Source organism: Phocoena phocoena, chromosome 5 (genome assembly GCF_963924675.1).
Source record: "Phocoena phocoena chromosome 5, mPhoPho1.1, whole genome shotgun sequence".
Taxonomy (NCBI): Eukaryota; Metazoa; Chordata; class Mammalia; order Artiodactyla; family Phocoenidae; genus Phocoena; species Phocoena phocoena.
Genome location: NC_089223.1, coordinates 77,907,065 through 77,921,337, shown reverse-complemented (window position 1 = coordinate 77,921,337; position 14,273 = coordinate 77,907,065). Strand labels below are relative to the sequence as shown.

Below are 14,273 nucleotides of genomic sequence, written 5' to 3'. Positions count from 1 at the left end.
AGAGCTAATCAATGAATTTGGTAAAGCAGCAGGATACAAAATTAAGCACAGAAATCTCTTGCATTCCTATAAACTAATGATGAAAAATCTGAAAGTGAAATTAAGAAAACAATCCCATTTGCCATTGCAACAAAAAGAATAAAATATCTAGGAATGAACCTACCTAAGGAGACAAAAGACCTGTATGCAGAAAATTATAAGACACTGATGAAAGTAATTAAAAATGATACAAATAGATGGAGAGATAGACCATGTTCTTAGATTGGAAGAATCAACATTTTGAAAATGACTCTATTACCCAAAGCAATCTACAGATTCAATGCAATCCCTATCAAACTACCACTGGCATTTTTCACAGAACTAGAACAAAAAAATTCACAGTTTGTATGGAAACACAAAAGACCCCGAACAGTCAAAGCTGTCTTGAGAAAGAGAAACGGAGCTGGAGGAGTCAAGCTACCTGACTTCAGACTATACTACAAAACTACAGTAATCAAGACACTATGGTACTGGCACAAAAACAGAAATATAGATCAATGGAACAGGATAGAAAGCCCAGAGAGAAACCCAAGCAAATATGGTCACCTTATCTTTGATAATGGAGGCAAGAATATACAATGGAGAAAAGACAGCCTCTTCAATAAGTGGTGCTGGGAAAACTGGACAGTTACATGTAAAAGAATGAAATTAGAACACTTCCTAACACCATACACAAAAATAAACTCAAAATGGATTAAAGACCTAAATGTAAGCCCAGACACTATCAAACTCTTAGAGGAAAACATAGGCAGAACACCCTATGACATAAATCACAGCAAGATCCTTTTTGACCCACCTCCTAGAGAAATGGAAATAAAAATAAAAATAAACAAATGGGACCTTATGAAACTGAAAAGCTTTTGCACAGCCAAGGAAACCATAAACAAGACCAAAAGACAACCCTCAGAATGGGAGAAAATATTTGCAAATGAAGCAAATGACAAAGGATTAATCTCCAGAATTTACAAGCAGCTCATGCAGCTCAATAACAAAAAAACAAACAACCCAATCCAAAAATAGGCAGAAGACCTAAATAGACATTTCTCCAAAGAAGATATACAGATTGCCAAGAAACACATGAAAGCATGCTCAACATCATTAATCATTAGAGAAATGCAAATCAAAACTACAATGAGATATCATCTCACATCGGTCAGAATGGCCATCATCAAAAAATCTACAAACAATAAATGCTGAAGAGGGTGTGGAGAAAAGGGAAACCTCTTGCACTGTCGGTGGGAATGTAAATTGATACGGCCAATGTGGAGAACAGTATGGAGGTTCCTTAAAAAACTAAAAATAGAACTGCCATATGACCCAGCAATCCCACTACTGGGCATATACCCTGAGAAAACCATAATTTAAAAGAGTCATGTACCACAATCTTCATTGCAGCTCTATTTACAATAGCCAAGACATGGAAGCAACCTAAGTGTCCATCGACAGATGAATGGATAAAGAAGATGTGGCACATATATACAATGGAATATTACTCAGCCATAAAAAGAAACGAAATTGAGTTATTTGTAGTGAGGTGGATAGATCTAGAGTCTGTCATACAGAGTGAGGTAAGTCAGAAGGAGAAAAACAAATACCGAGATCAGCTTGGTGCTTTGCGAGCACCTAGAGGGGTGTGATAGGGAGGGTGGGAGGGAAGGAGATGCAAGAGATATGGGAACATATGTATATGTATAGTTGATTCACTTTGTTATAAAGCAGAAATTAACTCACCATTGTAAAGCAATTATACTCCAATAAAGATGCTAAAAAAAATAATGACAGTATATTGTTTGGGACATACTTAAGATGTAAAACTTTTTTAAAATGAGAGTAATCATCATTATTTAAAGTCAGGATAGAAGTTGTCTTTGGCTGGGGAGGGCACACAAGTTTACCAAAGGGTTGCAAAATAAGTCACCCTTTATTTGTGCATTATCTCCAGATTCTTGACACTGTCATATGGCTATAATCGTTTCCTCAAATTTGTATGTCACTGACACAAATACATATTAATAATCTGAACCGCTGAGTAGAGCAGCACTCAAATTTTCTACATCTTTGGTAACTTGTGCTAATAATATATATTGCTAATTCTTATTAAGCATTTACTATATGTCAGACACAGGTCTCAAAATTTTATAAATACACACACACTCATAATGTGTGTGTGTGTGTAGTCACAAACACCCGAAGAAGTAAGAACTGTCATTTATCTGCATTTTTTAAGAAGATTGTCACACAAAGCAGTTAACTTACTTTTCCACAGTCGTAAGTAACTAACCTGGGAATCAAACTCAGGCAGTCCAGCTCCATAAGCCCTTTTCTAAGTCACCATGCTTAATAAAAAACTCAACATTAACTTACTAAAAAAAAAAAGTAAATTAAAAAAGATTTTTGAATTATTTTAAGTACATCCATTAGTGGTATTTTTAAAGCATATTCTGTTGGTTTTACTTTTAGTCTGATAAATGTAAAGAAAAAAGTTTGCGATGATTTTTATTGATAGCTCTATTCAATATCCACCTGCAAGCAATTACCAAATCTATCAACCAAGCTCATTTGATCTACTGTAGATGAAAAGTAGGTCAATACAGGAAACAAGCTGTTTTGAAAACTGGTGATTAGCAATTTATATTCTCATTTATCTATGAATAAATTATCACAAGCTATTTTATATTCTAATATCTATTATGCCCAAAGCATTTTGTTAGGGGTTTATATATCTACATCTCATATTTCATCCTCCTAATAGCCCACTGAGGTAGGACCTAGTGTCCTAATCCTACCAATAAGGAAAGGACGTTCTCCCAGCCCAAGGCGCACAGCTAATAGGAGACCAAACCAACATTCGAGGTCAATTCCGTCTTGAGTGCAAAGCCCACGTTCTTTCCTTTCTCCCTCTTTCTGCCCTATTATTTCCCCATCAGTTATCCTAAAAACTGCGATTGCTTTTAAATTTGAAATATAAAGCATGGTTGATTAGCAAAAATTTAAAACCCATTTAGAAAAGCAGTAGCTATTATCATTTTTTGTTATTATGCTTTGGTGATCTTGGTCAAGTTACCCAACAGCCCTGAGCCTATTTTTCCTCATTTATTGAAGGGGAATGAAAAAAGGGTCTGCTGCCTATGAATATTATGAGGATTAATGAGATGATGTTTTTAAAGAGCGTAAGGTGTGTGCCCTACACAATGTAAACACTCAGGTAGAATGAGCCAACTGTTATATTTTTTATTAGTGAAAAGAACGTTTGGTCTTCCTGGTACACTGAATATGCACAAATGTTTCTTAAAGTCCTTAAAAGTATGAGAACTCTTCATTTGTAACAGTGAAAAAAAATAGTCAATGACCTAGTAGGGGAATAAATTGTGTTTTCCATCATTTAATAAAATACTATACAGCAATTATTGCTAAAATACGTGCATGGATGTGAACAAATCTCAAAAATAATATTAAAGGAAACACCAAGTTGCAAAAAATTAACTGATTATCAAAGTGAATCTTCAACATGCCTACAGATGTTATGTGTTCACATATTTTTTAATCATTAAAATTGCCAAGAAAAGCAGAGGCATAAAGTTTAATTAACGTTAAAGATCTCTCTTTATGATCTACACTTACCTATTACTTAAGCAATGCATTTAAAAAAATGCAATTCTTACAATTCATAACAGACAAACTACAGGTCATTGTAGGATTGAATTCAAAAGAAAAACACCACAATCATTAGGCGGCAGTAGAAACTGCCTTGAGGTTACATAATGTCTAACTAAAACACACAAATCTGAATTCGGAAAACACAAGAGTGCCTTAATTACAGCACAGACTACGAATATGAAATGTATAATGCACAGATAATTAAGTCTCAATCTACAAAGTTACAAAAAATGTCCTTAGGATAAGAATAAATAATTACAGAAGGATTACAGCACAAAAGTCTACATCATTATTGTGAAACTTTTTTCATCACCTAGCAGAAGCTTCAGTTCAAACTATATTTTTTCAAACAAAGAAGGGCTTTTCAAATTATGAATAAAGGGTACAAATGTTAATGTCTTTTCACTTGTAGAAAGGATCACACAGATACCTTTATCCTCTAACAATAAATCAAACGGTTAACTATTAATTTTGATTCATTATTTAGATATTCAAGTCAAAAGTTGCAAATATTGAAATAATCAGCCCATTTTATAAAAAGTCATTTTAAAGGAAAAAGTCTGAATTTTAGAATGCTAAGCATTTTCCTGCTATAACATGAAATGTAAAGTTTTCCTTGAACATGGAAAGGATAGGATGAGTTTCTATATTTTTCTAATTCAATGTAGCAAACAACTGCTTACCATTTTTCTGTATGTTTTTGGTTCATATGTATTTCAACATTAAAGTCTAAAATAGTTGCATCCATTTTTAATATCTATGTATTAATACATCTAGAGAAAAATATCTAAGATTTTTACTTTTAATAAAAAGTTCACAGGAGGCTGGAGACTTCAGGTTTAGAATTCAAATTTTTGAAAAGCCCTCAAACAGTCACTATAGCACCTCAGTCTTATAACAAGTTATAACAGATACTCCAGTCACAGTGCAGCCTTGCATACCACACTCCTTCCCTTTACCGCTGTTTCCTTATTTTTCCTTCCCCCCAAACATTCAAAGGCATGACACCTAAAAGACAGGGCTTTGACTGTGCCAAGGATAAAACAGTTACATGAAAGATGGATGAAAATCATTAAACTGGGAAGGAAGATAAGACAGGTATCTCTTCAGTTGCTAAAGATACTTGTTCCTTCCTGCTTTGAGCACTAAGGAGGATCCTCCTGGAAGGATCACAAGACACATCTATGACTCCCAGGGAAGGGCAGCTGGTGAGACTTGCTTTCTGCTTGGAGACCTCTGTGGGAGACCTCCAGATGAGCTGATAAGGAAGAAGCTGGCTTTTCAAGCCTAGATCTGACCTGGCCCTCAAAAGATAGGACTTAAAAAAAGAGATCCTGAGGTCCAGTGTCCAGCATAGCCCCACCCAGCCCAGCCTTCCCAAAAGGAGCAGACAGGAGTTCAGGGAAGAAGCCCAAGGCAAGGACAAACATAACCCATTTGACTGGCAAGTTAATTGCATCAGATAAATTGGCAGGGGGTGGTGGGGTGAGGGTACATGTCCAGGGAGATAGAAACAAAGCACCTCACACATCAGGAATACACATCCAGCATCATGTTCCTGTCAACACTTATATGAAATCTTTAAGGAGTAAAGAAATTATGTCCAAATCACTGACCACAAAGAAATATATTTATATGGTACAGCAAGAAATGTACTAAATATCGTTTAGATGTTATTTGATTAGAGAGGATCTCAGATTATATAAGCCACGGTTTCATTTTATAAAAGTCATAACACTGTAATTAGTTTGCAATTACTGTTTGCAGTTCAGGCAAGGACCACAAAGAAAAACAGACAGTGAAGTCTGAAAATAATTTAATTTACTTTCTCATTTTATAATTTGATCACCAGAAATACCTAGTTACCATTTACTGCCATAATCAAAGAAGAAAAGAGAGGTGACAATGGGTTCTCGGGCAGTGCTATGATGAGGCTCCCGCTAAGCTCTTTACTACTAATTTCAACATTATTTTAATTCTCATTTTCAAAGACTCAGTCACAATGTGAATAACAAGTCTTTCACATGGTGCAAAGCTTACACTTAGAAGTAAATGAACATCAAAAGATTCTCAAAAATTTATGAAAAATAGCACAACTTATTTAAAACTTGAGCCAAATGTTTCTTATCTGAAGTTATTCTTATGGCTCGCAAAAGGATTCTGTTCCTGCAAAGACATAGCAGACCCTTCTCATTTACTTTCTTTTAATTGTTTAAAATTAGCAAAATACGCTAAAGCTATGGTGTCATACAAAAATTGGTGATCTTCTACTTTCCTAAGAAATACTCCATTTCTTATATATGCAATCAACACTTTTAAGAATATTTACTAAATGAGTGGTTAAGAAAGTGTGTTATAGAGTGAGATGTACTGGAATGAAATCCCAGTTCACTACCCATGTGATCCTAGAAAAATTAACCTAAGGCTCAGTTACCTCATAAGAAAATGGAGGAATAATACCTATTTCAGAGGGCCAATGTGAGAATTAGATAACGCATGGAAAATTATAAGCCAAACCAGCTTCTAGGTGTTTAATAAATGATACTGTCAATTGATTTCCCAGTAAATACTCAATATTGCCATTGGCACCAGGGATGCCATGATAAAGACAAATTAATTAGGGCCTCTGCCCTCAAGGAGTTTACACTCTAATGGGAGGTACTTAACATGGTCTTGTAAGTTGCCATGTTTTCTCTTGCATGTACTAAATTTCCATATTTTTCTCTTGTAAATACAACCAAGATCCAGTACCAGGGACAGAGTGGATACACAGGGAGACAAAGGGGGAATGAGAATCTTGCAGAAATGCCAGCCTAGAGCCTGTTTACAGGAATCTGTAATTGCATTTAGTGCCACAGCGGTAAGGATTGAACTTAAACAACCTCATGACTCCCAACAGAGACAAGTGTTAGCTTTTAGTGAATTAAAAAAAAAAAAAAAAAAAAAAAAAAATCCCACCACAACCCTGAAGAAAACCACATCTTAGGTGTAACTCTGAGAAATGGTTGAAAGCTCTCCCTGCTATAAGTCAGCTCCTCTTAGACTCCATAGTTACCTCAGGGAAAGTTGTATGTTGGAAGAGTCAGCTTATCATCTGATTTAAAAGACTGGCTATTTTCCACACTAACTTCATTTTGATCAAGACTTTTTGTAACAGTCTCCAACTGCGTTGGGCTGGGTGTCTGAACACTGCTCACAACAGGCCGGTAGGCCCCCTCTTTAGTGTTCTTGGTCTCCAGCTGAAGTGGTCTCATATTGTACTGCTACTACTTTTTACATGTCTTCTACACTACACTCAAGCCCCTTTTTTTCTCTCTACCTCCTCCGCATCTAGTGCCGTGACCAGTACCAAGCAAGTGCTCGCTAGATGCGTGGTGAATGATTAATACATGCCAATCGTGTCAGGTAGTAGAGATACAGTCATTAGGAACATGGCCCCTGCCAAAAAACACATAACCTAGTGGGGAGATAGAGTCAGCAATTCAAATATAAAGTGCACTCATGGAAGAATATAATACCAGGCATGGAGGAAGGTACAGGAAAGAATGTCCAGGCAGAATTAGGGGAAATGAAGTCCCCCAATTAAGTAGTAGAAAGCTGAAGAGTCCCAGGAAGTTATAAGTTGGAAACCGACTCTGGGCAGTGGTGTACAAGAGAGATGGTATGACAAAAAATTTCAGAAGAAAGAAAAGGTTGGTTGAGTGGGTCAAATTTAGAAATGAACACTGAAAATAAAATTGTTAAAAAAAACCTAAATTCCCCCAAATTGAATACACACAACTTATCATAAAAATTCCTACCTCCCTGAAATTCCTTTTGCTGACCCTGGAATCTCTGGTACAGGCCGATGTCTTAGCAGAAAAGATCGAGATGGTCTTGAAACCAACTTGCTACGACTTCTCGTAGGTGTTAGGACTGGCGATGACGGAACATACAAATCATTTACAACCATTTCTCCTTGAAATTGAAAGAATGGGGATGGTGGTGAGCTTTCTAATAAACCATTAGTTCCATTTCCAGAATTTGCTTCTGATACTGAACAGTCGGGTGAAGAAAGGAATTCAGGGTCTGCACTAGGAAGCTTGCTCACATTTTCTGAGATCAAATCAACTTTTTTTGTTTGTTCCTCTTCGGTTGTACAGTCGATAGTCTTTTGTGCAGTCAAAGATTCTACGTCAGTAATTTCACTACCCAATAAAGAATCTTGAAAAGAATCTGAATTCAGGTGTGGTTCTTCTTCCGGAATGGGAAAGTTGTATGTTGGAAGAGTCAGCTTATCATCTGATTTAAAAGACTGGCTATTTTCCACACTAACTTCATTTTGATCAAGACTTTCTGTAACAATCTCCAACTGCATTGGGCTGGGTGTCTGAACACTGTGTGAATCTGAAAGTTCTAAGCAGGTATTCTGAGCAGAAGATGGAGCGTGGTGATCCTCTGAAGTCTCATGATTCTTCTTTGTTTTATGAACATTTGCATATATTGAGGTATCTTGCATTTTTGACAGGATTATCTGTAACTGTTTAAGTATCCTTCTCCGGTGTCCTGTAGGTGATATTCCAACTTTGAGGAGCACGCTGTCATTTATTTCTGCACAGTCCCTTACATTATTAAAACCAAATTCGCGGAAGCGTAAGAGGTACTGCTCCAAATTAATGCTCATTAGGAAATCTTTGATATCAACATTCACTTCACTGACTGAGGACATAATGGTGGCTTCATTACTAGGCAATATGATAGAAGCAGTACAATGCAATACACACACAAGAGGGTGCACTTCTGTATTGGATTTTCCTCTATCACTTATCTCAAAATGTTATTTTCTGCACAGTGAATGCTTTATGTACTTAAGCCTAGAAAAAAAGAAAAGCAATATATTAGGGCATTTTGGGTATTAAAACTAGTTTCACATTATAAACGTTCTCTGAAGAAAAACAATAGAAATGAGGATCATTACTTGTGATCACTGAGAGTTTGGAATCTTTGTGCATTACTTTGTATGCCCTAGAAAGTCAATTCCTAGGTAGAGTGTGAAGGGACAGGACAGAAATGCTGTGGTAGTATCAAATGACAATTTTCAAAAAGGTAAAAAAAAAATGATTCTCAAATATAAAATGAACATGTATCCAAAAAAATTCATTCATTAATTAATGAGGGAACCAGTAAGGTGGTAGGGCTAGTTCCAAGAGCATTTGTGGAACAGATTTACACAGTCCATCAGAAAAGGCTTTTTTTTTTTTTTTTTTCCCTCAGTGCTAGAATAAAATGGGTAGGTTAGATAAAAAACTGGTTAGTGCCCTACAGGACAATAAAACCATAACCTTTGGAGATATCTTTCTACTAGACAAAAATCTATAAGCTACCAGGTAACTTCTCAGTCCAGAGCTCTAAACAAATAGTAAATGGAAAGTGGAGCACAAGAATTAGAATTAAATATCCCTGAGGTGAGCCTGTTAAACAATACCCCCAACAAGGCATTGAAGGAACATGCTGTACATTCTTTTGATTTCCAAATTTTAGATAATTTTTCTTAATAGTACCTAACTAGATATGAACAACTCCCCCTTTAGTACACCTTCTTCAAAGACTCTCTCCAAAAGCACAGTTAGAACATACTTCTCAGGTTAATAATTTTCACTTCAAAATTGCAGCAGCATTGTATGTAAATATTGTTATATAGGATAAGACTAGCTGAGCAACTGTACAGTAGATAACAGGAAGTTAGTATGAAAGTAAAAGGAAAAAGTTTGAAGGTCACATTTTCCTTTATATACAGCATATACACATAGGTTCATTTTTCTCATAAACAACATTAATTTTTTAAAAAGTTGATTTATCAGGTGCTGTTTACATGGCTGCATTCAGTTTGTAAAAATGTATGGTATGCAAAAATTTCTGTATATTATGCATCAGGAAAAAGAAAAAAATACAGAATATGCATAACAACCATACACTGAAGTAATAAAATGAGACACAGCCAAACAAGGTATATTTATCTGAGCAAGCACGGATGCAATATTTCTGGAAATCACATCTCAAAGTAGCTCTTCAGAAGACATAACTCAGAGCCTCTATGTGTTACATGCCCATAAGCTCTTGCTTTAACTGTTCAAAAACATCAGCCAACATTGACAAGTAAGTATATGAAAAAAGGGAAAACACATATCTTTTTCAGGCAGCACTGCAGAAAGAGAGAAATAAAAATACAAACAAGAGATGAAAGGCAGGAAATGCCTTTGTCAAACAGGTATCCCTCTGTCACACTCAAAATGACAAAATGTCAGGAAAAAAGTAGAAAGTTAAACCTCAACACCACGTACGAGCCTAATTCTCAGATATATTATTCTTTTTCACAAAATTATTTTGTTTAAAAAAAACGCATTAGCTAATTTTGTTTGCCCATCACAAAATGGAAATAGTTATAGCCAAATCGGCTGAAACTTTGATCTCAGACTCCCCAGCCTCCAGAACTGTGAAAAAAAAAAACGTGAACTGATACATTCCTCCAACCCTCCTCAACACAGTTCAGACCCTCATTACATCTCCTGCCTGAATCACTGCAACCATCCCAACAAACCCCTCAGCCCGGTCTCCACGTACCACTGAACTACTGAAAATCCACATTTGGCCTGTCACTCCACATCTGAACAAGACGGTCTAAGCTCCTTGGGGTGCCATATGACAGTCTGGTCTCAGTCTAACAATAAAAACAGCAGCAGCTACTACTGATGTAAACGGCAATGATGCTCCAGATACCGTACCTCATATACATTTCCTGCAAGGTGGGTGTTCCCATGTACTAACTTCAGGCTCAAGTTTAACCTGTGCCACATCACTGACTTTAGCACATTATTGTTAATTATCATTTACCCCAGGCAGCAGACTGTTAGATGGCCCCATACCTTTTGCGTATGCTGCAACGGCTTGCAAATCTACACATTTTGCAAAATCCTCGGCACTATTTAAAATTCTGAGTAGGCAGGTATTACTTCCTCTCTGAAGGCTTCCTATCAACCCCTTGAAATAGAATGAATCACTCCCTTCTCCATATACATCTCTAACTAGGTTTCTAGAAATTTGCAAAGTGCTCGGGACATGTTTAAGAGATGGGAGACTAGCCGGGAAGGATGGTAGCAGTGGTTCGGAAGCCCATTTTGTGAATTTTTTGGGGTGTGTGTGCACATGTGGGGAGCCTTTGTGTTTTCATACACAAGTCCTTTTTGTCTCTTACACATAAACTTCCTGAGTGGCTGACTCAGGGATGGATATACCAAATGTTCAAAGCAAAACCACCTCTCTCTGCTATCAGTGGACATGCTGAATAGGGCTAATGAACCGGATTCCTTTTCGTGACCCAGAGAAGCTCCCTGCCACAGGCCTTAAAATCCTCTCTGCACTTTTGTGTCGGCTGCATCCTCCAGTCATCTGACTCTTTAACAGTCTGACCACCCAAGGGTGTTCACAGATCCACTTCAGAGGCTTCAAACCCCCAGACACTTCACCAGATGCAAATAGATGGGCACGCCTAACCATAAAAGTCTACCAGGTGCAAACTCCTTAACATGAAATCAAAGCCCTCCACGTTTTGACCTCCACTTGGGCACCGGGCACACATGCCATGCTCTTAAGTTTGTGGCTCTCCAGGTACCGGCCAGTGGATCTGCTGTACAGCAACAACTGATGATAACATGCCCAAGAATCTATATTTATAACACATTCCAAAGATGACTGGGATGCACAACAAAAATTTGGTTCGGTTTTCAATTCCTCATACCTGAGCCTAAGCCCATCACTCTCCCGCCTTAGGATGGATGCCCTTCCAAACAGTCCAGGAGTCTGAGTCATACTCAATTCCCACCCTCCTCCACTTTCATAGGCACGTGTGTATGTGTCTGTTTCCTTACCCATAAAATGGAAATGCTCAAAGGTACCTCAGTGCTGGTGAAGATTAAATGAGATAATCCACCTTAAGTGTTAAAACTGTGCTTAGTTCCCGGTGAGTGTTTTGTACATATTCACTTCCCTCATTATAATTATTTTCATCACTAAGCCATTATCTTCCCACAGTTGAAACCTTTCCCATTCTTTGAAGTCTAACTCAAATGCTATTTCCTTCACAAGGTCTCTAGTGAACAAGAAATACTCTCTTCTCTGTGTTCCTACCACATTTACTTCTTAGCATTTAATCACATTCTATTCATTCCATAGTAACCTATAGAAGTGGGGTAGTGCAGTGCAAAAGCCAGGATTTGGGAGCTGGACAATCTTGGTCAAATCCCAGTATTTAACCTCTCTGTGCCTCAGTTTCCTCATCAGGAAAGTAGGAGTGATAATAGTTCCTATTTCATAAAGCTTTTGTAAAGCATCAAGAACACCAATGGCACACAACAAATGTTAAACAAGCATTTGTCATTACAATTATTTTTATTATCCCATAATAAACTAATAAATCTGCCAAGATGATGACCAGCCCATATAGGCTGCCCAATAAATTCCAGTCAAATTATTTGTTTATACATAGTATATGATGTATATGCTGTACATGTTTAGAGAACATACAGTTAGCAATGCAGATGTGAATGTACATTTGCCTTGCTATCCTGACCCATTTCCAAGAGAAAGTATAAGTAAAAGGGAAGTAACGTTTAGGAGCACCTGCTATATGCCTGGCTTTCAGTATCACTTAATAACCATAATCTTATTATCTTCTTGAGCTCTACCTTAAAGGTACAACTGCTTCTCACCACCTCTCCTACTCACATCCTAGCCCAAGCCACTATCCTGCCTATCTTAGACCACTGCAACAGCCTCCTGACTGATATCCCAGATTCTGTCCTGGCCCCCTGCCCCCACAAGCAGCATGTTCTCAGTACAGCAGCCAGAATGATTCACTTTATAACGAAAGTCACTCTCTGCAACTTCCCAACTTCATCTTCCCTGGCTTCCCCTGACTGCCCCCTGACCCCCATCACTCAATCACCACTAAGCTGGGTTCAGTCCTATTCCCACCTCATGACCCTACCTCTCACCCTTCCATCTCTTTCAAATCTACTTTCCCAACATATACCCATGGTTCATGGCTCACTCCATCACTTGAGTAGGTCTCTGCTGAAATGTGTCCTCTTCAGAGAGGCCCTCCCTAATGCCCCTATGCATACAAGCATGCCTTGTGCCTCAGTATTCCTTACCCTTGCTTTCTCTGTCTTCATGGCATTTGTCACTACCTGACATCTGTGGTCTTTTACAAGAGGGTAGGGATTTGTCTACTGTTCACTGCTCTAGGCCTTAAGTTTGAACACTGTCAGGCACATAAAAGGTACTCAATAAATGTTTTCTGAATGACCCTTTCCCACCTTTGAGATGATTTAAGATAACAAGTGGAAAGTACACAAAGTTTTAAAGTTTTGTCTATTTAGGTCACCAGGCTTCTAAGGAGCAGAAACAGGACTCAAATACAGATTTCTCCAATCCATCTAACCACTATAAGAGATCTTCAAATCAAAAATTGGGGAGAGGAGAAGGTTGGCAGTAGGACAACTGGAAGCATTCCAAACCACCTATGGGACTTTTAAAAATTCATCAAAAATACCTAAGAATAAACTTAACCAAGAAGGTGAAAGACCTATACTCTGAGAACTATAAAACACTGATGCAGGAAAACGAAGATGATATCAAAAAATCCTGTGCACATGGATTGGAAGAATTAATATTGTTAAAGTGGCCATACTACCCAAAGCAATATACAGATTTAATGCAACCCTATCAAAATACCCATGTCATCTTTCACAGGACTAGAACAAATAATCCTAAAGTTCACATGGAACCACAAAAGCAAACTCAAATTCCCAAAGCAATCTTCAGAAAAATGAACAAAGCTGGAGGTATCACACTTTTTGACTTCAGACTATACTACAAAGTTACAGTAACCAAAACAGCATGAGACTGACACAAAAATGGACACAGGCCAATGGAATAGAATAGAGAGCCCAGAAATAAACCAACACACTTATGGCCAATTAATCTATGACAAAGGAGGCAAAAATTTACAATGGAGGAAAGACAGTCTCTTCTTCAATAAGTGGTGCCGGGAAAACTGGACAGTCTCATGTAAATCAATGAAATTACAACATTTTTTCACACCATATACAAAAATAAACTCAAAATAGATTAAAGAACTAAATGTAAGACCAGAAACCATGTAACTCTTGAAAAGAACACAGGCAGAATACTCTTTGACATAAATCGTAGCAATATTTTTTTTGGATCTGTTTCAAGGCAAATGAAGCAAAAGCAAAAACAAACAAAAGGGACTACATCCAACTAAAGCTTTTGCACATCAAAGGAAACCATCCACAAAACAAAAACACAACCTACTGAATGGGAGAAAATATTTGCAAATGATATGACCAATAAGGTCACAGCTCACATATTCAGTATCAAACAATATTAAAAAAACAAACAACTCAGTTAAAAAGTGGGAAGAAGACCTGAATAGACATTTTACCAAAGAAGACATGCAGATGGCCAACAGGAACATGAAAAGATGCTCAACATTGCTAATCATCAGAGAAATGAAA

General features: G+C 37.3%; 1 protein-coding gene across 1 annotated transcript in view; it reads right to left on the bottom strand.

The window, feature by feature from the left end:
* ARAP2 (ArfGAP with RhoGAP domain, ankyrin repeat and PH domain 2) overlaps positions 1-8,404 on the bottom strand; it is a 179,080-nt gene extending 170,676 nt beyond the window's left edge. The window contains exon 1 of the mRNA XM_065877252.1: positions 7,497-8,404. Coding sequence (XP_065733324.1) covers positions 7,497-8,404 — 908 coding nt within the window. The remainder of the gene's footprint in view (positions 1-7,496) is intronic.
* Between the last annotated feature and the right edge of the window lie 5,869 nt (positions 8,405-14,273).